Source organism: Toxotes jaculatrix, chromosome 15 (assembly GCF_017976425.1).
Source record: "Toxotes jaculatrix isolate fToxJac2 chromosome 15, fToxJac2.pri, whole genome shotgun sequence".
Classification (NCBI taxonomy): Eukaryota; Metazoa; Chordata; class Actinopteri; family Toxotidae; genus Toxotes; species Toxotes jaculatrix.
In genome coordinates, this window is record NC_054408.1 from 17,386,927 (window position 1) to 17,414,583 (window position 27,657).

At 40.6% G+C, this 27,657-nt stretch overlaps 1 protein-coding gene across 1 annotated transcript; it reads right to left on the reverse strand.

The window, feature by feature from the left end:
• Positions 1-119: 119 nt before the first annotated feature.
• On the reverse strand, positions 120-26,163 carry dars1 (aspartyl-tRNA synthetase 1). Its single transcript, XM_041057532.1, has 18 exons — positions 26,029-26,163; positions 23,007-23,109; positions 21,148-21,177; positions 20,731-20,788; positions 18,986-19,078; positions 17,728-17,830; positions 13,383-13,485; positions 12,698-12,778; positions 10,601-10,660; positions 8,012-8,123; positions 6,245-6,379; positions 4,158-4,305; positions 2,805-2,951; positions 2,403-2,445; positions 1,742-1,822; positions 1,107-1,218; positions 852-923; positions 120-713 (listed from the first exon to the last, which is right to left on the reverse strand). The coding sequence occupies exons 1-18, from the start codon at positions 26,049-26,051 to the stop codon at positions 622-624; spliced, it is 1,596 nt and encodes a 531-aa protein (XP_040913466.1). The 5' UTR covers positions 26,052-26,163; the 3' UTR covers positions 120-621.
• Between the last annotated feature and the right edge of the window lie 1,494 nt (positions 26,164-27,657).

The window sequence follows — 27,657 nt, forward strand, 5'->3', positions numbered from 1 at the left end:
GGAACTAATAGTTCTATCAAACCTCATCATTACTGAATGAATAAGCAATACACAGTGTGATCTTTATTAAGAGTTACAATGACAACAACAACAAAAAATCAACAATGGAGACAAAACAGTTGATGGTTTGAGAGGTTTTTAATCATCTGAGTAAAGTTCTATTAATTACTTACAAAACACCTGTAGTTACAGGCATACTGCTGGAGACCACAATCATTAGTTCTAAGTCTGTGCTGGTAGTAGGAGGGACTGAGATCTGTAGTAAAGTATTTTTTTTAACATTTCCATAGAAAAGAACTTAGACAAACACTGACTCATTGATTTAAAAGATGGATCAAGTGTGTGCAGATTTCCAGCAACTTCCTAAATCACTGGCCAACTCCTCTTTCTCTTTAATCTATCTCTTATTTGTTGTTGTTAGACAGCTATGCACACCAATCAATAAAGTACACCCTTCTGTTGTAACTGCTTTATTCGGTCATCTTAATGGTTAATCATAGTGGCACATAGGGTGGCACTAGCTCCTACACCTTCTCCTTTTTCTGGATTAGCATTGTTTCCCATCACCAGCATCTGTGTGTTAGTCCAGTGATGACTGGGCTTGTCCACACGGCTAAAGGTTCAAGGTGTCAGGCGCTTAGGGTCACGTGGGTACATGGAGGTCTGACGTACGTTGTGGAGACCAAGGTATAGCATGCAGACTCTCTCCAGGCCTGGGAAGGATGACAGTTGAGTAGTTATATCCATATGCACTATATTCAGATAATACCCTTTTAAAACAGGACATCTTCAGTAAAACAGAAAAAGGACTGTCTCCTGTGGGTTCTCTTCCAAAAATGTATATTACTTACCAATGCCTCCACCGCCATGTGGGGGAGCTCCGTAGCGGAAAGAGTCAATGTATGACTTGATCTTCTCCAGATCTGTAGTATCATAAAACAGAATGAGGTTCAGTTGTGGGGAAAAAAAGCACTTGATTAATGATGACTTTAAATTTTCAAACTATCAATTCAAGAAGCTTCCCGGTGTTGTAATTCCCACTGGTCACCAATAGAGGGAGACAGAAATCATATGTAAAGAACTCTCTCTCTACACTTGGCTCTTACCAATCTGGTGATGGGTGGCCCTTTCAGTCAGCAACTGAGCGTCGTGGATTCTCTGAGCTCCAGACAGAATCTCCTCACCCCTCATGAACATGTCATACGAGTTGGAGTATTTCTGATCAAAAAGAAAAAGAGATATCACCTGTGATATTAAGAATTGACACACAAAATATAAATACTTTCATGGTTAAAAGAAGGATTATAAACTGACAATGCTGCAGTCTGGATTGAGAGTAGATTATACTGGCACAAAGCTCAAGAAGAATAGCAACAATTGTGCTCCAAGTCCACCTAAACAGGTTGAGTTCTCTCAAAAAGACAAGACAAGAAACACAACTTAGGAAAAAGAAACAAACATAACACTGCAGTGGCGCCTCTGTGACACTGCTTGAAGGTTTCTTATTATGCTATAAAAATTTGCACTGGCACATAAGTCAAATTTTTTATGACCGCAATGCAAGGAGCTTTACTCATGCAACAGAACCAACTGTGGTGAATCAGCATATAAGAATATCTATCAAGGACAGAAGGCTGATGGGTCTAAAGCAGCTCTCTGGCTATGATGCAAGTTTAAGGACAGGTCAACCACAAAACTAAGTTTAAGCCAATAACTGTATGTGTGTAAGTGAAAGACTTACAGGGTTGTTTGGATCAGGCATCGTGTAGAAGGGTCTAACAGCCAGTGGATACTTATCCAGAACATAGAAGTCAGTATCGTACTGAGAAAGAAAAGAGTGTACATACAACATACAAAGAAGAAGTAGTTGCACAAGTGAGGATTAATAAAGATGTTTCATAACAAAAACAAAACAAAAAGCCTGTGTAATAAACTACTTAGTAAACTTATGATTGCAGGTTGATGTTGTGTTGCTGCACTATGACAGCAACTTCCACCATACTGCAGGACAGCTTCCTGCTTTTGCCAGCTCTGCTCAGTACTGCTCGTTTTTGCCATGTGCAGTGCTGGTGAAGGCTATGTGAAGTTGTAGATACACTACCCTTCACATTATTTTTAAAGGCATCAAGTGAAGAATTCATTGAGTCTCAGGTGTAATGAATTGATAATTCGATCACCTTGGTTTGTTTTGGTGCACCCTGATGACGTCAGACAGCTGCTGAGAGCTGATTTTAATGTTTAACCCATCAAATAATGACTTTTTACTACTGAACTGACTCAAGAGTTTTGTTTAACCTGCTGATACAATCTTTTATGGTCAGTGCACAATAAAGAAATATTCATATTTTTATATACTGTACTATATATACTATACTAAATTGACAAAACGCATATGGTCATACCTTCTCCTTGACAAGACGGCCGAGCAGCTTTTCACTGGGTGTGCTAAAGAACAACAGAAACAGGCATTCAGTGTTATACTGATAACTGTACCTTATTACGTCACAGGGTTTACCTATAACTTGACAACAAATGAATATCATACAATTTCTCCACTAATGTGTTTACACCAACAGCATGACAAAAAAGTGTTTCTATGTCCCAGCTGTGCTGTAAACAGTCAAATAAAGCAGCTTTGATCACAAGAATTACTTCAGTCTGGAAATGTTGCTGAGTTATGGGTCTGATGTTTCACTTCCTCACTTTAAATGAGAAAGGTTAAAATGTATTTCTGCTTTCATCAAAAGAAATCATCTGACAAGACAAGCGGGCTGCGGGGCACAGGGTGTGTGATGTATTCTGACCTGAGGTCATCCTCGTCACCCATCTCCACCCCGGCCTCGCGCAGCATGGCCACGGCCTCGGTGTACTCCAGCCTCAGAGTGGGCTCCAGGAATTTGAAAGGCTCACTGGGGAACTGTTTGTTCACTGTCTGGATCTCGGTCTGGAAGCTGATGCAGACAGAAAGAGAGTTGAGAAAGAGAGTGTGGTTGAGTGTTTAAAATCTGCTAATAGAAAGGCAAATTCGCCTTTAGGTGTTAACCTAACAAAGGTCACATCCCACACTGGGGTGGGATGCTTGAATTTAAAATTTCGTCCCTGTCGGCCACTGTACATGCTCTCCAACCAGAAACAGAGCTAGTGGAGGTGATAAAAATACTTAACTTACCAAACAATTATAATACTTTTACAATGTGGGGTGATAGAAGAGCAGCAGATATCTTGTTTTCTAACAATCAGTATTTTGATTTGTTTTGAGAACAACATAAGCCAACTAACAGAGCCTGAAAGAGACCAAGTCATCTGTAGCTGGAACATCCGTCACACGCACATGCAAAATCATTTAATACGTCATGGTGGACCGGTCTGGAAACTTATGAGAACAAAAGCTTAGCAGATAAACTGCCCTGAAAGAGGAACAATGGTCATAAGATGACATTAAAGAACAGAGACTTATGTTTACAGCTTAAAAGGGACTGCCAACCACAGCCAGTTTGGTATGCCTAATTTCACTGATCTCTAGAACGGGGTTTCACAGAGACGTTTAGTTAATGACGTACAGCTACTTGCTTGAGAACTGAGAGGACTATTCTTACTGGGTGTCATAACTTTCTATTCAGTGCTGTTCTTCTGCAGTGCTGCCATTATGGGGAGCAATGTAAAACAAAAAGAAAGAAAAAGATTACTGGAAGACCTAAATCTAAAAACTACTTTCATGGACATTTGACGCCAGAAATGCTGCAGCTCATTACACATGCGGCACCCATTCACACCACTAGGAGGCAACAAAGTTACACCTCTGCATTTTCTTGTTGGCAGCTCACTAGACAGTGAGTGACTTTTAACAGAGCAGACAGTAATGGATGACAACACTTCATCTGGATTCAACAGCTGAAGTAGTTTCACTACGACACACACAACATTTCAGCTTCTTCCCATACATAAAATTTCCCCACCAGGAATTGGTCCTGTCAAAATGCAGTTCTTGTGTTGAGCAGGAAAGCAAAACATGAGCCTCTATGGCATGTAATTTGCACCAAGTTTTTGCGCACTCATCACCTGAACTCACAAAAAGTTTGAATATAACAAATACCTTGGGAATTTGTAAAATGTTAGCCCATTAGTTTTGAGCTTTACTATATAAATGCTAATCTTACTTGTCTCTCAGGCCCTTGAAGATCTGAACCATGGTGTCAGTGATGGACTCGATCACTTCGTGGTAATGGTAGTTGAAGGCCATTTCAATATCCAGACCCACAAACTCAGTCAAGTGACGGTGGGTGTTGGAGTCCTCAGCCCTGAAAACTGAAATGTTTGAAATCCAGATTTAACATCAGTGTCTATTGAAAGTAAGTGGGAATAGAAGAAAAGTGGCAAGCTTCAACACATCTTTTAATGATTCTTTAATTCAGTATCATAAATGGCTTTTCTATTTTTAATCAACCACTTAAAGTACTTAACATTTGTGTGCCACACACATATACACGGTACAACCATTAGGGGCAATTACAGGTTCAGTATCTCGCGTAACATGCGGACTGGAGGAGCCAGGGATCGAACAACCAACCTTCCAATTAGTGGATGGCCCACTCTACCTCCTGAGCCACTCCTGCGGGCACAGCCACCCCTCACTGTATGCCTGAGGGACGCTGAATCCCTAAATGAGCACCTGACCAGGTCATGAGGCAGGACTCCAAATAAAAGGGTCATCGAGTTCAAAATTTGGCCTCTAAATTCTCTTTTCCCCATGATATTTCATGTAAGAAGCAATATGTGTCAGCTTGCAAATTTGTGCTTCAATGAAAAGTTTTTTTTTTTTTTACCAAGAAATGATTTAGTAGTGATGCTGTGAAGAAGGTAATCATATTGCAAAGAGTTATTAGTAACTTCAGGGACTTTCATTTTATCTTTCACTCCATTGTATCCTTGATTGTGAAGCACTTTGTAAACTGTGTGATATGTGTCCTATAAACTAAATCAGTACTGATTACCTTTCTGATGACGATCAAGATACCACCACTGATGATGGTTTACAAGTACCCGTCTGCTGAATTAATGTCATCACGAGTGCTACATATAATTAGCCAGAGCCACATGTAACAGTGGTGCAGAAGGTCGGCTGCTCTGTCGATGTTGCAGGGCTTTACTAATGTGACACCGAGCTTCTTCTTGCTTTCTGTTCTTTTCATTTACATGGGAACAGACTGTTGGACATGTACACATATGCTGCAAACAGTTGATTCAATGTGTGTCCACATCCATATACAGCTGACCTGAGTGGAAATCATGCACATGAACACGATTTCACAATGACTAAGATTTATAAAGCAGAAGCATACATATGTATGGACTTATAAATGTGGATAAGCATATTTCTACTTTTGTATGCACACACAGTTTTAATTAAGAACCTACACAGCTTTGTGCCTCTGACTCCTGCATACATTTACTGAAACAGCCAATATAAAATAAAACGGCACCGAGCATAATTAACATGACATCTGCTGCTCAGTGCTGAAGACCAGCCTTGTGTTTACATCCGTCTGTTCCATTGTGGACCTCTTTAGCCGTCTTTAGATAACGGCACCGTACATTTAAAAAAGGAGGTACTTCTGGCCAACAGGATTACAGGGAGACTTGATCCCAATTCTCTTTACTTGCCGAGTTGGTGCGACTGTAACTAAGGCAACGGCAGTGAGTACACTGTTGCCTTAGAAGCAGTGATGACCTTAAGCCCTTTGATTTCTCTGGTGTACAGTAGCTACAGAGAAGCAAACAAAGACCTCGGTCCAGTCAGTGGAATACTGAATGTGCATCCTTCTCCCAGTTTATGTTGGGTGAGATTCGTGTATCAACTTCAAAATCAGCAGCCAACTTCAAAGGGTGGCTGTGTGTAGGAGCTGGTGTATTTATGCGCATTGTTTGGTCATATACTGTGTTTAGGTGGCAGTTTGCTTACCTAAAGAGCTAGAGATACTCTTAAATCCAGTACAGCACCATAAAATCTTTTACAAGTCTCACTGTGTCTCTAACACACTAAGCTTCAAAACAGCTCTGACCACAGTGAAAGCAACAGAGGGAGGTCTGTTAAAAGTTTAATAATCTAAATGCGTTTGGAGCCATTTTAAAACTGACATCTCAGTTAATAGGGGTCTACAGTTTTTACAATACTCTTGCTGCTCATTTAACTGTTTGCCATAAGTGAATGGATAGATGTGAGGGGACAGATGGGAGGCATTCTTACCTGGTCCCACACAGAAGACCTTGTCAAAGTCAGCACAGATGCACATCTGCTTGTAGAGCTGGGGAGACTGGGCCAGGTAGGCGCTGGTTTTAAAGTAAGACACTGTGAAGACATTTGCTCCACCTTCACTGGCAGCTAGAAGTGGACAGAGGCAAGTTTTAGACATGATATGAGATTTTTACTGCCCCCAAATGACAAAATGACCATTACCTGCTGGAGCTGATGGAACTTTTGACAAATACACCTGACTCAGTGGCCGCTCTGACGGAAACTAAGGTTTTTCACTTCACAAACTCAAACCAACCCAGTGGTGATGATATGCATCACCTGTTCACTTATCAGCTTACAGTAATTTCTCCCTTTTTTTGAAATGAGAATATTTCTACGGCAGCTTGAGGCCGACAGAAACTGTGACACATTTTGAAATTTTGACTGCTGTTAGATTCTGACAAAAGTCATTAAAAAGAATTCATTTTTAATATTCACCTAATTTAAAAAACAAAAAAAACAAATGCTGATCATATTGTTACATAACATAATGCAGGTGAGGGAATTATATAACATGAGCCACACTTATATAACACATTTGCGGTTCCCTTTTTGATGGACGTCAGAGGACCTAATCTGATATTCACATGTAGTCAAAAATAGGGTGGGGGTTCACACGGCACAAACTGTGCACTAAATGGGTGTTGGCAGGAAATGTGGTTTTTGCAAAAAAGTACACAAAGTTGGTTCACAGGTGCCGCCAAAATAAAAGAGCGGCAGTTTTGAATTTAGACGTGCCAGGCATGGCTAATATCATTGGCTCTTTAAGAAAAGAGGAAGTGAGATTGCCACATGTTTCTCCACTGTATATTTCAAATCTCAGAGACACGTGGGAGGCTGAGGACTGAAGACAACTACTACTTGTCGTGAGAAAAAGAGAGTATCATTACTCTCATCTACAGTGACTCAAAATAAAATTAAAAATAAATGATTTAAGATCAAATTCTGTTCCAATTTATTTATGTACATCAGTCATTATCAATGATACACTCGTCTCTAAGCTTTCACTCCAGACTTTAAACAAGGTATTCATTTTAGGTGAAAAATAGAAACGTCAAACTTGTGCATGTAGAATATCAAGTCTTCGCTCACGCCTGATCTTGAGAAAACGATTCAAGGATGAGAGAGACGCTACGCAGGGAAAAGCTCCAAAAACTGTATCTTCTGAACTTTCGTGAGAAGATTTTTGTTTAAATCTGAAGTTTTTTTTTATCCCAGTCTTCCTCCTCTTCTTTCAGTGACATGGGATAAGGCCTTTTGGCAGAAAGCTTAAGGAAGGCCTCCCCTGTCAAATTAGAGGGGAACTGTGTGGACATGAGAGAGCTGATCGATGTATCAAAATTCCCAGTGGGCTGGATTATAATTCTGACTGGTCTGAAACAATAAAACTCTAATACCTTCTTGTCTATTGTTTTTCTTGAACATAGATGTGCAAGACAATGTTGTTTCTCAGAAACTCTGTTAGCCACTAAAACCGTTTTGTGAGCTTTAACAGAACCTCGCGTTTGGTTCCTGATTTGAATTACAGTGCAGAGAAAAAAAAATGGACAACTCAAACAGGAAGTTAACCTTACAACTGTCACACAATGACTCATGGGACACCTGTGGGTGGCAAAATGGAAAAAAAGTGTGCCTCTACTGAAACATCTAATTGAAAATGATTCAGTGCACGTTACGCTCTGTTGTCGCATGTGTGTGTGACCAAGATTGTGCTTGTACCTGATATGATTTTAGGGGTCTGGATCTCCACAAAGCCCTTTTTGGTGAGGGTGTCTCTGAAGAGCTGGCACACTCCTGACTGCAGCCGAAAGATGGCCTGGCTGGTGGTCGTCTACAGGAAGACCCATAAACAAACAAACAAACACACACACACGCACACACACACACGCATACGCACACACAGGCATTACCACATATTAGCATGATTCATTTGAGTTATTACACAATCGTCACAGATGTGTGAAAACAAGACAGCCAATTTCTGCAACTCCTCTCGACACAAAGTGAGAAACATTTATTTGCTGACAAGGGCAAGACGTGCATTCAAATGCAGCCGCAGGAACTTTAAAGTATTAGAAATGTCAGATATAAACATAAATGTTGAAATCAAGGCAGGGAGGAAAACTGGTCGAAGCAAACCAGGAGATTACTGTAAAAACCTAAGCCCCAAAATCCCCCAAATCTACAACAGTTAGTTGACAGAGCATGCGAAAACACAAGTGAACACTCCCTAAAATCCACTGACTCATCTCAAATGACCACAAGATTTCTACCAGTGAGCTTTACTGGCTTTCAACTCCAGTTATTATACATCTTTATGAGACAAGCCCTGGTCCTTTCAATACAGGACACCCAGGTATATGTTAATTAAAAAGTTTAATTTCTCCCTCCTTCCCCATCTCTAATGCCTGTCCAGTCCTGAATAGGCCTTCTCTGACTAACAGCTGGCAGAATGGAAAGGTGATAATGTCTAAATACTGGCAAGCTCATTAATCTGCAGACAATACCTCAGGGCTGTCTGGCAGAAACTACTCCTTCATTTCCAAACTGAATTCTTCAGTACTTCATACAGTGAAAAGAAGAAGTGAGGAAAAACATAAAACTTTCCTGCCTCAAAACACTTCTACCTACGTTCAAAAAGCAGTGAACCAAATAAACCATCAAGCCTCACACCACTTATGACTCATTTGTGTCATGTATTAAACATCGGGCTGTGCCCCTTGTTAAACCTGGGGAAACCGACCTAAAACCTGTCTGTGTGGGACCAGATTCAAAAATTAGAAAGCTCTTCCTGTTTACAGCAAGTCTGCAGTGAGTAGGTGCAGAAGTTGGAGGGTGTGTTGGTGGTTAGTATCTCCTGAAACTGGCAGTTCTTCTGATGGTGCCCTAACAGTGTGACACCTCATGAAAAGCTACCTGAACCCTGCGTACCCCTCAGTGGCAAAGAGTACTGGTTTGAAACCCAACTGTGGTGAACCTGTGGTGGATCCAGCACAGAATGAAAGTTTAAATATTTGCTAGGCTTCATTCCTGGTCTCACCAGTAGACTTTGCCAAGGACACATCCTCTGCTTCTCTGCATTTGTTAAATGTGTAGTTGAAACAATTGAATCAATTTGTAATTAATGAACAACTAATTTTAATAATCAATTTTCTGTTTAAGACATACTTACTTATTCACAAAATTCAAATATTCTCTTGTTCCAGCTTCCTGGGTGACAGGATTTCTTACGTTTTCTTTATGTGACAGTAATCCTTTTTTCAAAATGCCAGATTAATCAATACTAGAAATATTACTGATCGTAAAATGAACATCCAGTACACTCAGGCTTGGACTGTTTCTTGTATACACTTACACTTACAGTTTTTATTACATGTCCACAATGCTGTGGCAATGGCAACATTACTGTTAAGGTATTTGCTTTGACTCTGCTCAACACTAAATAATCAGGCAGGGTTTCTGTCTAAAGACTGTCCCACTGTGAGTCCAGATGTCTTATGCAAACTAAATTAAAATGAACACAAGCAAACTTTTCCACTGTGTTTCAGTGTGAATCAGTGTATATTTAAGGACGGTACTGGTAACACGGGGAGTTCCATAGGAACTAGGTTATTATTGGACTAGTTTTATGGTTCCCTTTAGGAGTGTCTCTTTGCAAGTGTGGGAACCACTTTATAGCTTCACTGGGCCCTAAAGTGTAAAACTGATGACAGACCCGAGTCCATGAGCTCAAAGTGAACAGCCTCACAGAAACAGGTGTTGCTGCAAGACTTGTGAGCTGCACAGCTCTGTACTGGGGTGTTAGTGCCTTCCTGCCTGTCGCATCATCCATGTGGGGGCACAGATCAAAACAATGAGACACTTTGCGGCTTGGTGTCTTCTGCTGCTCTCACAGGCTTAACACGTCTCCCACACTGCACAAGATTGATAACATCAGCCCATTAAATCACAGACTCCCTCTGTTCACTTTAGAGGTGTGGTGGTTTGCTTTGCATTCGAAATGCTGAGTAGCTTAAGAGGTTGTCTGATTTCCTTTTAAATTAAAAGCTAATTTACATGTGTTTTTACTTTTTCGTTTTTACAGTAAAGCAATTCTAACTGCAGCTTATTAAAATGTAAAAAAAAAAAAAGATTAAGAAAAATAACCATTTTAATAGATATGGTAAATAAATAGCACTGAAAGACTAAACTGGTGTGGATTCAGATATCTGAACTAACAGGAAACAATACAAATACTCTGCAGGCTTTGTCACATATTCAGGCTTTTTTTTTTAAACTTTTTTTCCCTCAGCTCTGGGAACAGCTTACCCTGAGATCAATCACCCTGTTGTCCAGCCTGGTGTCCTGGTTGACTGTGGCTCTGCCTTCCTGTGGGCAAACAGAAACATTATAACATCAGCAAAAACCCTGCGTCTATGAAATATTCAGCAGTGTGTCTGTTCAGTGCTGTTCACAGGAGTGTTGTGGTCAGTGATGTGTAAATTCTTTTTTAGAGGCTACTCAAACCTCACACTGAAGAAAATATAGGAAACACTCAATTCTAGTCATTTTTAGCATAAAAATCTGAGTTCAAATATCAGCTAAAGACAAGGCTATCTGCTTGCAAGAACATGAAAAAATATATAGTATAGTTGTTTTGTTATAGTCACCAAATGTTACAGGGTCAACTTCAACAAAAGACATCTGCAATGTAGGACAACAAGGCAATAGTAAAGGAAATTTAAAAAAAAACCCAACAACAACAAATGAAAAAGTAAATGTTTCATCACAGGAGGAACCGCTGCTTCCAGGGTCATGGATGTCAGGCTTCCTTAAAGGACCCAGTGGGTTTTGAGCTAATAGCCTGCATAGCCACATCCTGCTCCAGACAGCCCCACACAGTGACAAAGGGTTAGACAGGCAGACAGTCAGATAGACAGGGCCGCTAAACCCAGTGTCTCTTGGGAAGACAGGTGCTGCAACAAGTGTGTTACTGACATGTAGAATTCCTGCGGAAAACACCTGGGACACAGCTGCAGAGATCGACTTACTGGATAAACAGACAGGCTCTTAGCTGTCTCTCGTATGGTGACACCCATATATTGATTTGCTCGTCATATATAAAATGATATGAAAATAGTTTAATTTAAAGACAGGCAATCGCTATAAACCTGCAGCTCAAATTGAAGCTCAATAACCAAAATAATGGTTATATGGTTTTGGCAAAAATACAATGTGCATCTATGACAGTGAAATTAAAAAAAAACTGAGCTGAAAAAAAAAGAAGCAATAACCTCTCTCGAGCTGAAGTGGTAACCAATCAGTTGTGTATAGAACTGATCTGCTGTTAAGCCAGTGACCGACACCCAACGACAACAGCCTCGGGGTTTAATAATCACAAATAACCTTCTAAAGTGTAGGTGGGAAAATAACGGCTTCTTAAATGCAGCACAATCCTCTCAAGTGATTCACCATCAATGCACAAATCTCTTTAATTGGAATGCAGAGGGCTCCCTAAACCCTGGCTGCCAGCTCTTATAAGCATTTTGTGATTAAATCACATTTTGCATGAAGAAGGCTGAGCGAAACGAGGTGATTTCACTCACTGAATGTGATGTTAATCAGTTCGAGCCATTCTGCTCTTGATCTTGTTTAATATAACCAGGTTTAATTACCCAATCCTTGACTCTGCCAAAAGCACAGAACTCTATTCCCCTTACCGACAACACCTTCGCTCGGTAAAGGCTCAAGTTAATTCACCGCATGGATTGATTTAAAGTATCCAGATAAACGGGGGCTTAATGGTTAATTACGCTGTTGTCGTTGTATAGTCAGACCACACCTATCTGTGCACATTATGAGTTTGAGAATGAACTCTCACGCACACTCACAGTCAGTTTTTGTCTTTCTCACGCTGTGATGTTGATGTCAGATTTTCTTTTTTAAATTAAAGCAGAGCCTGGAGCGGAGTCTACAGCTGTTTTTTTTTTTTTTTTTACCCTGGCTGAGACTGAGCTGTCTCATTGCCATTACAAGCTGATTCTTTTCACCTGACAGTAAAAAGTTTCACCTTAAGAATGTACCACACCTGGAAGTTCCTGTTATTCCAAGTCTCCTGGTGGTTGGATGTTCTCTTTCTCAGCCAAAACACAAAACTTACAGAGAACATGAAGCAATATTTTTCATGAAAATGTTGCATGGCGGATCCTTTTATGAAGGGTCTTAACCACCTAATGCCACTAAAATGTCCCTTCATGAACTGAATTGTATAGCTTCAAAAATGTATAACATCAGTAACAAAGCACTGTGCTTCACATTGGTGGGCACAGTGGGGAAAAAATGGCAATGGGGTGTCTCCATCAGTTAGGATCTTAGGTGAAAGTATGCTTTCCATGCCCTCTCGTTCATCCCTCCAATCATCCTCACCTCTTCCCCCTCTCCGTCGGGCCTGACAGCGTCCTCCAACTGCAGGGGGAGACGAGGCTCTGCCTGGCTGATGACGAAAATCTGACAGAAAGAAAGAAACAACAAGCATTAAAATTCAGAGGATGACAAACCACCAATGTTTTTATTAGATGCGTCTGACAGTGGAAAGTACCCGAACTCCACATACAGACTAAAGCGTGTCAAAATCAAAGACAGTGACAGCCTCATCTGTTAAAACCTCATTTATGTGTGAGCAATTGACTGTGTGTTCAAACTACTTTCTGTAATTCACTGAGCCTTACAATAAATCTTCTATCACATTTATGCTGTTGAGTTTTGTTCTCTTTTGGGGACCGTGTGACAGTTTGCACCTTCGCTACATTAAATGTATCTGTGTACCAAGTACAAATTTAAAAAACAAAAAACAAAACACATAACGTGGAGTAACTAATAATCAATTGCCTAATGCTGAGGGCCTTGATGTGTGTTGCTGTTTACATGTCATCTGTGTAGTTCCTGTGTGAACAGATATGTACTCACCTCATATAAACCATAGTTGCAGGCAAAATGTACATTTTGCTGAGTTTTTATTTAGATGTAGAGGAGAACTGCAGTGCATAGAATGAAACAGTATAATCTGCTCTGTGTTCACACTCATTGATGACTGTAGTGAAACTATGCCCACCCTCTCAATGTGGAGCTCCACGTCCTGCTGGGAACAGCTCTCGATCTTCTGCTCCACTTTCCTCACCACCGCCTCCACGTCTATGATGCTTTCCTTGGTGATGCTGGCAGAAACGGTTGGAATGGTGAACAATAGGCAACACTCAGAAAACAAACTCTGTGTGGGAGGGTGTGAGAACAATATTTCCACTAAACTGTAACTGTGGCTTTTAGATATGCATTTTCATTTTTCATGGTGTGATGAGTGTGTGTGTGTGTGTGTGTGTGTGTGGGGGGGGGGGGGGGGGGGGGGGGGCATAAGCGAGTGATTTTGAGTTGGGCGGTAGGTGTTTTTTTTTTTTTTTTTTGTTTGTTTTTTCAAATCACCATACTTCCTAAAAATACAACTGACGCACTGACATTTGCTAACTGGGTGAGAGGGGCTAGTTGAGGTACCACAAGAGCATGCAGCTTTCATAACAAAACCGCTAACCCTGCTTTCTCTGCCACACACAAAAGTGTCTACTTTTGCTCAGCAGGGTGCATCAGAGTAGAAAATGTTTCACAGCATTTCCACACTTCATACTGTAGACAAATTTGACTGTTATGGAGTAGCTCATTTTGCTAGGGGGGGTGGAGAATACACCATTACAGCACAATTTTACTCACTTCAAAATAAATTCTGGGGTTCTAAGATGATTCCTGTCACCACATCATCTTTAAGGAGCCCATTTCACTTTTTGTTTTTAGAAAAATCTCTGCATCTGGTGCAAAGATTCATATGGTAGCATCATGCAGACTTTGGCCCTACATTGCCCAACTGGGGTGTGTGCTATTAAACCAGCACTTTCACTCATTTCTTCTAATAAAATCAGTTAGCCACAAAGGAGAAGTATTAAATAAACAGACGCAGGTGAGTAAGAGAAGTGTTGTCAACTGATTAGCAGCAGCTTGTTGCAAAAGGTTTGTTGCTTACATTACAGTGTGAGCTCTTGGGAAGTACCCAGCTCTACTACAAAAACAGTCTGATATTGAGAGCAAGAGTAAGAATTCCCCTAAGAAAGAGAAAGTACAGTATGCAAAGGGAACCCTTTTTTTATTTTGTTACTCTGGGTTTTATAAACAAGGCACCGTCCTCCTACACCAGCTCCTCACTGAAACTCAGAGAGTATCATAAGAGATGCGAGGAACAACTCTGATCATCATGCAGTGCAAGGCCAGATGGGAAACCTGCTGAAATCTTTCATTCCTGCTCATTAAAAAGCAGTAATGAGGGACTGAACACTGGGGTACTGTTGTCCCTTTAGCCCCACGACAGCTGCCGCCGCAGTCCTTCCCCTCTAGTAGGGGATCAGTTAGATAAATAAATCCCCACATTAATAACCTCCGCTGCAGGGCCCAGAGGCTGGTGACAACACATTCAGCACACACTGAGGGAAACAGACTCATTAACTCAAGACTGAGATTTGACAATATCACATGGAGATGAGAAATGCAACTCAGGGAGAAAGAGGGAGAGAGACCACACTGAATCTGTATTTTTAATCTGGGTCCATGATAGCCTGGAATTGGTACAAAAAAGGAGCAGATGTTTATAATGATAGGATTACTAGGGATACTAGTGTAACTTTGGTCATTAAACTGAAGCTGAAATTACAATAATTTGGATTAGGATTACCAAACCAAACCTGCCCTTACTCAAAATGTATTAAGCATGTGCTTGTATGAATATGTTACAGAGATAATCGACCTAAAATTGTATTGACAATTGACAACATGTAAGGAAAAGGGATCTGAGTGGACAAGACTTTCCAGTCTTGTATGCAGTGGTAGGCCTGTTGCTCTCGCTGAGTAGTGAGGGTCTCACACACAAAACAGGACACATTATGATTATTTTAAACATCATCCAAATCAGAAAATGTTTAAAACATATCCTGACCAAATCCTTCAACTCAAGATTGAATTAAAACTACAAACTTCACACTGCACAACAATCACACGTTGATTGTTATTCCAGTTTCAGGGGCCAAATTAGCCACTCAGTATGCCTAAGGTGCTTAAGTCGAGTAACAGTTGCAGAGTCTGAAGATCACGTCATTAAATTGTGAGAGAGGAGTGAGAGGAGGGTGCCTTGGACATACAATATGTAAAAGGAGACTTCCTCAGCAGTGTCATCAACTGCCCTCAACATGATTATGAGAGGATTTACTTGTAATCCAGGGTTTCACTCAGCTTGTCAATCATCACACCAAAGTGTGTGAAACCAGACTGGGACCAGGAAGCCACAGGAAGCGATAGTTCCACCTGTTCTGAAATATTTACATTTTTTAAAAAACCCACACTGCATTTCGATCCTAACAGGAACCTTCAGAAACCCTCTTGGAAAATTGTTATACTGCAGCGTGACTGTGCTGTTTGTTGCTGCTCTCATGGAAACTGTGTCATCACTTTTACTTGTTCTGTTGTCAGGTGACAACGTATGGCACAACAATCTAACTGTCCAACCACAATATTGCAGAACCAGATTGAGGAACCAGGACACATAAAAGAAATCATCTGACCGTTGAATCAAGTGGAAATGATGTCCAAAACACATAAAAAACTGTCTCTTGTGTGACATAGAGTCAACTTTTCTACAATATTAAACAAAACATAGCTTGGAACCTTCTGTCCTTTCTTGCCTGTGTTCAGCGCCGTTTCTGAAACTACAAAGTGCCGCAAGAGAACGGAAAACGAAGCTGAATCTCAATGACAACTGTGAGCCGGTCAGCTGAGCGGCTTAGAGGAACTATGGGATGGCCAGGGGATTTTGACACTTCTAACAAAGTGGGGTCAGTGTGGTCAGGCAGCAGAGGTAAAGACTCAGGTCGGGCAGCAGTGACCTTGCCCTCATTAGCAAAACATACCCGTGTTTTTGAGTTAAGTTTCCCGTAAACCTCCACACACTGCAACAACCTGCCAAGAGGCTGCCTAGCGTCTCATTTATGAAATACGAGTATAATGAATGGAAGTAAAATGGTAATTTATGCACATTTGGATATTCATCAAACATTTAGTAGCTCCGACTTGTTTACATATGGCTCAGGCAGGTGTGTACATAAACTCCCATCATTCATTACTTCCTTCTTTCATTAAGTCTGTACTGTCTGTACTGAATTGATGCCTATATTTAATCAAGTATTGCATGAATTAAAGAAATATTTATTTTGCTGTCTACTGGAGATGCTATATGATACAATAACAGTTTTTAGTTGTCTGTCAGGCAGACTGTTCTGCAGCTACTATTTTGCTGCTCAGTCCTAAATGTTTGGAGTGAGAAGCCAGGGAAAGACACTCGCCCTCTGGTCAACCCACAGCAGTCTCAGCACTGGGTATGAGGTCATTGTCTGGAACAATGATGGAGTCTGATAAATCCCCAATGATGCATCACACTGCTTCCTTTGTTAGTGATGTGCTAGTTAGTGATAGCTAACCTTTCTAATGAATCTGATTTCTTTCAACTCTTGTAAGCTTCTCTGGGAGGCTGAAATGGCAGATTCTTGCTCCGTCTTCAGTCTTGATGGCAGCTTTTTGTGAGGCTGTAAGGCTATAATTGCTGCAACCTAATACTGAGCTTGTTTCAAACAGTATTAAGTAACACTACAGTCTCTGCATTACTTTACTTCTTTGCTATCCAGTGTCATAACTGCCATTTTGGTTTGGCAGATTACAGTTGCGGGTGTTGCCCTATGCCTAATTTAGCAATATCTGAGGAGGCGCCAGTTAAGTAATTGATGTTAATCTTCCCCATTTACAAATACACTGCATTCACCAAACAATGGGAGTGCTGGAAAACAGTCATTTACTAAAACACTGTATGTTTTAGTAAATTACCTGAATTACACCATAAACCTGAATTACATTGTGAATGTTTTTATGTGGACTTAAAGTCCAAATTTGGAATTATTACAAAAATGAGCACCCTCGTGAACAACATCAGCCTAAAGCAGCCCTATTAACAGCCGTACAACCTTCAGCCCTTTTAATAAAGTGCATATCCGCGATAATTGTGTTCATTCATAGACTACCAATAATGGGCTACAATTTAGCTGCTAACATGACTAATGGTGTTTGGATCTGAAGTATTTCTTCCTCCTCTGATCCACGCCGCTGTATCTGCCATCTTGACAGGAACAGCTCCATTAAAACACTGCTGTATCCCACCCTGTTAAAAGCCGGCTTTTGTTGTCAAGTGAAAAATGATTGATTTCCCCGGCATCCACCTCACTCAGAATGTGTGAAAATGGATCGACGCACGATTAGGGCCCTGGATTTTCCCACCATTGTTCTTTGCCCTCTCTGACAGGAAGAGCCGTCTCAGTACTCACTTTGCTGCAAACTTGACCATCTGCTTGCTGGCACGATCTCCCACTGCAACTAGTGCCTGCACGTTGAACTGCTGTTGACGCAGGACCAAGAAGCATTGCTTCCCTGAAAACAAAACAACAACAATAGATAGTGCTGTGGTGTTAAGACCTCTTTCAAACCAGCTTGACAGGCTTGTCACGATAAAAACTTGGGTGCTCACTCTGACGCAATGCAAGTTTGTGCAGTCAAAATGGGCTAAGTGTTACTCGGGATGAAGAGGGTTTCCCTCAGCTGTAAAGATCCTTCTTGTCATCGACAGGTAAAGTGTCACACAATTGTGAACTGTGTCTTCTCTTTGAAGAGTATTCTGTGGAGAAAGGGTGATTGCTACCTTCCTAAAAAAAACACACACCTAGGACCAGTGTAAACACGTTAGCCAACAATAACTTGGGACAGCAGACAAAGTCAGACCACCCAGGTACTTTGATGTTTGTTGTCTGTGAGAAGGGGGTGGGTGGTGATGCCAAAATCCCACCAACAGATGAACCTCATCCCAGACCAAATCAGGATGTTATTCTGCTTACACGGACATCCTTACAGCGAGCAGAGAGAATGAAGACACTGAGTGGAGGGGAAGTGACTCTTAACTGTGGACGTTATCTTGGAAGGAAATGGCTAAAAGATCATCACTGGGACCTTAGTTTATTTGTAATCACAGCTGAAGCACAGCAGTAAACAGGCCTCAGGTTTCATATAGAAATGTAATAACCTCACAAAGCTCAGTGGGTTCATTGTATTCAAATAGTGCAGCTAGATGGCTGTCAGTAGCTGGAACCCAGCTAACAGAGGTTATCTGATCTTCTAGCTGGCAGTGACATGCTAAGTCTGACAATGATATCAACAACACCCTCAGGCTGTCAAAGGAAAAACAAAAACTCTGCAAGTGCATACACAATCCCAGAAAGAAATATATAGCAGAAAAATTCTCATTTCACACTGAGGTATGGTTTGGTATGTTCTGACCTTCAGCGTTGATCAGCCTTAAGACAGCGATGTCAAAGGGAACTCTAATAACAGCAAGTCAAAGCCAACAGGTACTGCCATTTGGTCTTGAAGAGAAGGGTGTGATTAAAAGTGGCTCAAGAAGTTTTAGACATTTCAGTATAGTAAACTGAGGATGAGCACAGAGGTCATCCAATCGTGGCTGTTTGGTCTTTTCCCTGAAGGAAAGTCGCTCTGAGCTGAAAAATGGTGAACAAAGATGAGGAGTGATCTCACCTTTGGCTCTGCTGGTGTGGACTCGGGCACGCAGCCAGATCAGCTGGTCAGCTTTCTCAGGAGTAAGGTCTTGGACCCGTACCAACACCCTGTCTGGCTCACACAAACACACACAAACACACACACACAAATTTTATTACTTCAAAGAACTTTTCTGCCTCATCACCTCACGCCCCTCTCCCCCTTCTCTGCCCTGCACACTCCCAAAGGCAGAAAGAAATGTGAATAAGCATGCATGTGCGTGTGTAGACGTACACACAATAAAATGCTCAAATTACAGACTTGCCTAATAAATAAGACACACTAGGAGGCCTGCTGAAAGCTGTCTAACTCAGCTTTTCTCTGTGGGCTTTATGACAAATTGACTCTAGTTTCACCTGTGTCACTCAGGGGCATGCTTTCTCCTTATTATCAGTGAGCAGAAGAGGCAGACGTTGAGGCTACACCAGAGAAAACAGAGCCGCCCTTTTGGCTGGGAACTCTGCGTCAACCCACATAAAAGCCAAGCCGCCCTCCCCTCTCCCGTTCCTATGGCTGAGCTTGGCACGCAGGTGAGGGAGGCCCCACTTTGTTTGTTGCCACTGGAGCTGAAAGAGCATCCAGACAGACGGACGACCTCGACAGGTCCGCCTGCTGCCTCGTTCATCCGGGAGCTATCACACACTATTAGTTACTGCAATTATCACTGACATTGCGGCAATAGTGATGAGAGAAGGGATCAAAAGCATTTTTCATGATGTTTATCAGTTGTAATCGTGTTACATCAGTAACTTTTGACAGCCAGACAAACGTAATCAGAGAAGTTCTGGATCAGGATGTCACATTGTATGAAAACATGAAACTGGAGGGACCTGCACGTTCTCCATTTCATCATGTTATTGTAATTTACTCACCTCTAGAGTGGATGTTAAGGCGAAATGTGCCTTTTAACTCTTTGTACTAAAGTGTCCATGTTCAACCTGTGTTTTCCAACACAAGGCTGACTTATGTGTGACTTTTATATCAATGACTTGCAATAATGATTTGCAATGTCCTTGTCTTTTAAGCAAGATGATGGCAAGGATCACGCCAGCTGACCAAGATCTCAAGCCAACTTTGTTAGCCTGGTTTAAATTTTTCCAATTATTTATGTGAAAAATTACAAAATTTTTTTTAAAAAAAGGTAAGCCAGAGAGACGAACACTTAAAAATAAAAAGACACAGTAAGTTGTAAAACAGTGGCTTTTGAGGAGAATGTTTTCTGTAGCAGGCTTCCTCTTCTAGTGTCAATGACTGACAGGAAACTGAGTGCAATGCAGTGCACAGATAAATCAAAAAAAAAATCCCCAGCTAAACCTTGATACTCTGAAATAATATTAACATTGAAGACATTTGTTCCAGACAAAGGAAGTCACTGTTTACTGTGTGCACTGTATTCTGTGAAACATTTTTCACACTTTGTAGGTGTGAATAAATGTATTCCTCTGCATAGCTTTCTTTCCCTGTGACACTATGCAGGTACACAATGAAATATGTTTAAAAAAACAAAACATCTAAAGGGAGTAACCGATCCATTGTGATGCACAGAGACAGGAGCAGGGCAACATGTTAATGCTAGCAAATGCAACTCTATTCATCTACTCTGAAAACACCAAATATCCCCTCAGGTGACAGAGACATAGGTATATATGGTCACTAAACCTATGATCACATAAAGACAAAGCTTTTATCCCTTTCTAATTTGCTCCAGTGGCTTTAATACTAACCCAGTTTTTGTTGGGACTGGACCATAGCCGAGACACCATATCGGTCCTTGGCAAAGTCCTGAAAAAAATAAAAGCAGTCGAGATCACTCATTTCATTAAAAGGCTAAATAACACATCATACTGCTTTTCACGTATGCACATCAACTATTTGTTGTTCTCAACAGCAACTCCACCACTATTGATTTCGTAAAGCGTCAGTCTGTCTACTACATCTGAGATAACAGACAGATAGAACAGATAATGAGGCTTATCAGAGAAAATTGTAGAACAGACGACAGAAACACAGGAGTTCAGCAAACAAGTATTTCCATACAACCTGTTGCAAAGGTGTGAAAGCAGAGGTAGAATCAAAGTCAGGCAGAAAGGCAAGGAACTGGTTTTAGGGGAAGAGTACTGTGATCTGTACAGGATACTTACATCTTCTTCTGTGCTTTGTTGTTCGGCAGCCTGAAACACAAAGAGGCGACGGGGGTTTTAAGGGCATTGCCAATAGCCAGGAAATAACAACAAGAGAACTATCTATTAAATTCAAAAAACTGTTCAAAAACATTCAACTTCAAATGGGGCAACTTGAAACGTTTTGCTACAACAGTCGTATAAATTGTGTTTTCATCTTGTGATATTGGGGATTTGAATGAAATTAATAAATCATAGCTCAGCTCTGGAGCCAAGCCTCAGATCCCTGGAATGCACAGCTCTTCTACACATTGCTCTAACACATCATAGACAATGAGCAGTGGCAGCAGGAGATATTGCTTTGTAATAGAAACAGCGTAAGTGGACAGATATTCTTTATGTCTGCACTGACTTCTAGGCAAATGACTCCCAGAGTGCGCCGAGATCGAGTCTTGGCAAAGTTACAATTCCATTTTCTATGCAAATTGATATTGGAGTATGAAATGGCTCATGGCAATGGAGTGAATTGGAATCGCCCATCCTTGATATGATATGATAATCCAGTCACATGATGGATGATATTGCAGCTTACGATCTACTGAAAATAGACCTGCTATAGCCACGAAGGAACCGACCCACGACGGAGCGACTTAAGTGCCAAGTGTCGGCAGAGAAAGTACACAACAACACTCACTCAATAAACATTCAACTCAGCTTTCAGGTCTTCCCCTTGGTTATGCTTACTACACCAAGCTGATGTAGGCAGCAATAGCTGGTGTATTGAACCGTGATAACACCTGCTTCTTCTGTGACGCATGATGACAGGGTATTCCAGCGAGAAGACACTAAACTTTGATGCATTCATCTATAAAAGCCACTTGATACATGACAGACATGTATCACACGCACAGTCTGATCAGCCTTAGATACATCACCAAAGCTGGTTAACACATTTTCTACCAAAGGATACAGATTTCCTCATTTATATCCTGCAGGCCGTGCTGAGAGTGCACGACCAACATACTTATGTTAACCATCACTTCCTGAATGCTCTTCTAAAACATGCATTTTAGTGTGAAGGCCAGATGTGTTGACTATTCCACTCATGATTAATGTCATCAAAGGTTGATCAAGCTTTTCCACAAGCGGTTTGCAAACCTTGTGCTGAAGACATAAGGTTAGACCGACAGGAAATGCAGAATTGTACCTGATCATCGTTTATCACAGTAGCTAAGCCTGTTTGTCAGGTGTTTATCTGTACACAACACCGGCAGTACAGCAAATACCATGTGTGTAACATGTATTAGGCATGTTAAAGGTAATTCCTGGGACAATATAATTAAAATATGAAGAAGCCTAAAAAGAGTGGTGTATGAATGGTGAAATAAGTTACCTTTTCTAGTTACAGCCTCATGGTAAAATAAATAAGAGTGATCACAGTGAGTATTATGCAACAAGCAAGTTTAATACAGATTTGGGGAAAAAGGAGAACACGGGTGTTGGATCGGTACTCAGCACAGAGTTTATGATCAGACATACCCACCCACTAGACTTTCTGTAGTGCAAGGACTTTGCAGTAGGTCAGACTTTTACTGTGAACAATGGTTGCAACTGCATGTTAAGAGGGAGCCAATGTGTCATGCATTCAGCGTAGAAGAAAATAGCACTTTGTTTGGGTGGACATAAACAAAGCCAAAATGACAGGAATACTTAAACAATGGATACTCTTGCACCCCTGCCGACTAACCTACCCTCCTGGACCCACAATGCCCAGCAGACTTGCACGTCACAGCCTTACCAGCTGTAAGAGGGGGCGACGGATGTCAAACAACAAACTAAAAAAAAAAAAAAAAAAAAAAAAAAAAAAACACAACACTGACCAGCTTGGCCTGTTTCTCAGCCTTCTTTGCTGCTTTCTCTGCTTCCTTCTGCTGTTTCTTCAGGGCTTTCTTTGACTGAGCCTGCTGCTCCTCTTCTGTTGCCCTGAAACAGGAAGAAACACTCAACATAAACATTTAAGTCAACTTCCACCTCCTATTTCTCCTGCATCCCACAAGGAAGTTGTTGACCGCCTGGGAAAATCAATTCTGAACCATGGCCACCTACAGCTTTTAAGTCTCCGCTACCTTTAATCCCATTGTTCTTTCACAGGACCAAACAGCTGTAAGCCTTTGTGAAAGGAGGGATGGGAGTCTGGAGTCAGAGATGTCAGAAAGTAAGACTGGCTAAACAAACACTAAGGCTTTAAAAAGACAGTAGTCTCACCAACACTTCTCTAATCCATTACAGAATTTGTGAGGAATACAGATTATCCGATTATGATAACATTTAGTCTTATCTGAAAGTAAAGGTGTCTTTATTTTTTAAATGCTATTGCCACACTCCACAGCACAACACAATGTCAGACCCGATAAACATGTAACATTTGACTATAAAGTTTGTTTAGTTGCAGCCACAGGACAGTCAACTAAATAAACACCACAAACCTATCTAGATGTAGTAATGAGGTCATAATGCAAAATACAGGTCATCAGAAATGAACCTGAACCAGTCTAAGGTATGAATGTACATGAGCTGAGACTTTGTAAAACTTTATAAACTGTATAACACCTAGATATTTAGGTGTATGTTCACATTTTGAATTTGACTTTAATAATAGAATTTAAGAGTTTTACTTTAATTACATTAAAAATACTGGTCGATATCAGCAACATCACAGTATTATCAGATGCATGCTGGGAAAGTGTTAAGCCTAATTATCTGATCAAACACTAAAAAGTTGTAAAAGATAAAGCAACAAACCAGTGGATCACAGACTTAAGATTATAAACAGTCTGAACTTTGCACGTCTTTAGATCATTGAATTCACTGTTAGAAAAAGTGTGCTAAGATTGCAGGTGAATGAATGAATGCATGAGGGCTGTTTGGTTTTCCCAGTGACCAGGTGTGTAGACCTGAAGGAAGCCAATGAGCAAAATGGGAGCTGCTCCAATTAGTTACAGGAAATAACAAGGACCAAAGGCTAACTATGAATAGCAATAAAGCCTAAACAAGAAACAAAAATCCCAACAGATGTCATCCAAGGGAGGATTTCAGACTAGGTTTTACACTTCCCCCACTGCCAGATTTAAAATGGACATCACTGTTCAAACAGCCATTGTGTTTTTCTTTTATTATTAAGGAACAAATTAAAAATTAAAATTATATATTACAAGTCTGTGAAAAAATAAATAAATTAGGATGCACTTGTAAAATGTCTTGTATTTCTCATTGAAGCCTCTACACGTATGGATCAAACCTAACACATAGATACAGTCATACATACATACATATAAATAACCTCCTGCCATCTTGTCTTACAGCTGTGTTATGAACGTGGACTACATTAAAACAGAGTTTGAAGTAGATCAATAAAAATTAACTCGAGCAGGTTTATTTATATGTTCCAACAGCCAGTTGAATCTGCTAAACTGGATCAACAATTTTTGTTACCCTCAGGCAAGTGACGTCAGTCTTACTGTCTGGAGCAGCTGTCTACAAAACATCTATAGTCTGCTGTGAAATCAGCACACAAACAAACTTTGTGGCTTTCTATTCTTTACACTCCTTATTTAAGACAACACAGACAAATGATTATATGTTAAACATAATTATGTACAGTTAAACATAAACAGCATATTCCATTTGGCAACTGCCACCAGTCAGTTAACTTGAGTAACATGACAGCATATGTCCAACAGGTGTATTACAACCCGAGCCCAGCCACAGCTCAACTGTTACACCCTCACAGACATTTAACATCACAAAAGAACAATAAATGGATAGGAACAGCTGAACATAAAACAAAACACTGCCTTGTATGAGGCTTAGCAGTCTAAACTACACTGAGTTACCAAAACAAACTGTTGTAAACACCTTTTAATATACTGCAGTTCAGTCTTTAGAACTGAGGTAACAAAAATAACTACTAGTGGTAGTCTCAAAACACACATGAACATTTTAAGTAAGGTAATGTTTACTGTGGGACTGTGTATTGCATTAAACCATACTGGTTTCCTTTTTCTCAATCAGTCACTCAATGTATTTTCAGCAATAAGTTAAAGTAACTTAAAGCAGACTAATTTACTTGGAACCGCATACAGTCTTCCTCCTCTATAACTCCAGCTTAAAACTGAGAGCGAAGTGGCCCATAACCAGAGGAGATACTGAAACAGTACAACAATGGAATGTGGATGAGCACGACCTGACAGGTTGGGATCTGAAAACTCCTTTTGTAAAACTGAGCATTAAATGTTGTGTTGTATGCAGAAAAAAAGTATGTATGTGAGAAAGAATATAACTCAGATTATTATATGACTCATAAGAAGCCAGATTTTAATCAGGCATCTGGGCAAATGCCCCATGCAACACACTATGCAATACTTAATTCACATTCCAGCTTGGCTTCTGCTACCAAGAACTACATAAAGGCTGACACTTCACTTATATTAACCAAGATGTAATAGGCCGAAATCACCTGTAAACTCAAAAGACTTTCTACCAGTGCAACATGCATATTAAGCATGGCCAACATAAACTGACAAACTTTTTTTAATGTAATTTGGTGTTCAAACAACGACAACTCCTCCCCCTGCAGATAAGGTAATTTTGGTTACCTAGCATCGTTTAGACTCATTTTGTGTTTATGTTTATGTGGCTGATATTTTAAATACTTTGCGTTTATGGGTAAACCCACTGATATCTTTACTAAAACTGTCAGATGATGCAATCTGCTGCATGTTAAGGCAACGCTAGCTAGCTGCTAACCGTGCTAGCCCTATCTTACAGTAGTAAAACACGCTGTGTGCCGGTGACGCTGTGAGACGTGAGTTATGGCATGCACAGCTTTCACGCCATCCTTACCCCTGGACTTCCTCTTTAGTCATGTCGAGCTATATTCTCAAAAAATGAGGAGAAAATATTTCACGGCTGTCTGACAGAGAGAGGCAACACATCAGCTGTTAAGAGCATGGACGGGCACAGGAAGGAAGGATTTGCTTCGACGGAGCACCAAATACCGGATGCTTTGGGTTCCGGCTAGAAACGCATGACTAAAGTGTGGTTCCGAGAGACGTGTTTTTGTTTTGCCAGACCGGTACACGGGGTAGACAAAATAATGTAAACACATAATGGAAAATGACTTAGAAGTACATTGTTCAAAACTGGACGTATTGCTATCAAGTGCTGTCATAGCATGCTTATCAGCAGCAATCGGCTCTAAAATAAATCCTGGAAATAATAAGCTGCTTTGATGAGTGAATTTACTAAGCAACATGAGACAACGGACGTATCTCCAGTAAGGCCACATTTTGGACTGTTGGATGTTTGGACTGCAAGTGAACTGGATAAAGAGAGCAAAATTGATAATAATGCGTAATAAATGGTGCTGACTGGCATGTAACTAATGACAGTATATTGTGAGGTATTTTGGGTATTTCTACATCTCTACATCAAAATACAGAGACACATACCAAAAAATAAAACAGAAAAACGAGGACAAATTGTGGTCTAAAGAATCATGATAGTCCCTTAAAGTATGCTATACAAATGACAACATTTCTGTGTGAATGCCAGATAAAGAAAAATTACAATTTAAAGTGGATTAAATTAGTAAATAAACATCACACCTACAACAAAGTGCACATACATGATCACATGGTAACACTGCTAACACCATGTGTGGGCTTTTTTTACAAGCTCCATGAAATTACTTTCACGCCTTTGGTTGAGTGCATTAAGTGCATCCAGTGACCTTTGCAGGAATGGCCATGCACAGCGAGTGATGGTGGTTTGAATGCAGTGTGGGTGTCATCAAAGCTTTTCTCAGGCTGTTGGCCACAGGAGCTCCTGATGCAGGAAACAGCCTTCCTGCTGCTCACGTTTCCAGCCAAAACAATGTAACCATTAGAGGAGCAGGTCAAAAGGAACATGCAATATTTGTATTCCTATCATCTTTAGTTGCAAAAGCAAACAGTTGATCTCTGTACTTACTGGTACTAATACTGTCACTCATAATTTTAATACATCTCAATAGCAAAACCCAAATAAGGTCCTATGCAGACTGCACAATGGTCTCCAGTACACTGGTAATGAATTACCAGCAGAAACTATTTCCTGTCCATTTCAACAGCTTTGGCCTTTAACCCAGTAAAGCAAACACGAAACCCCTTTCTACTGCAACATACACACATGAATTTGCTTAAACTAGCAGATGTCAGAAATCTGGTATATTTGCAGCAATGCACAGGAAGATGATGTTGATGTTTTGCAAGAGATGATGGCCATGGGATCATAAGATTATCATCCTCTTAGGAAGGCTTAGTGTATCTACAATAAACACTTCTGTAAGGCAGTTTCAGAGATGTGTTGGTGAGCAGTATATTTTCTCATCACATAAAGAGAACAAAAGCTTTTATTATGAATGAAAGAAATCCTCACTGACTTCCCAAGGGGGTTATGAGTACTTACAATCTGCGCACTCAAGTGGGCACT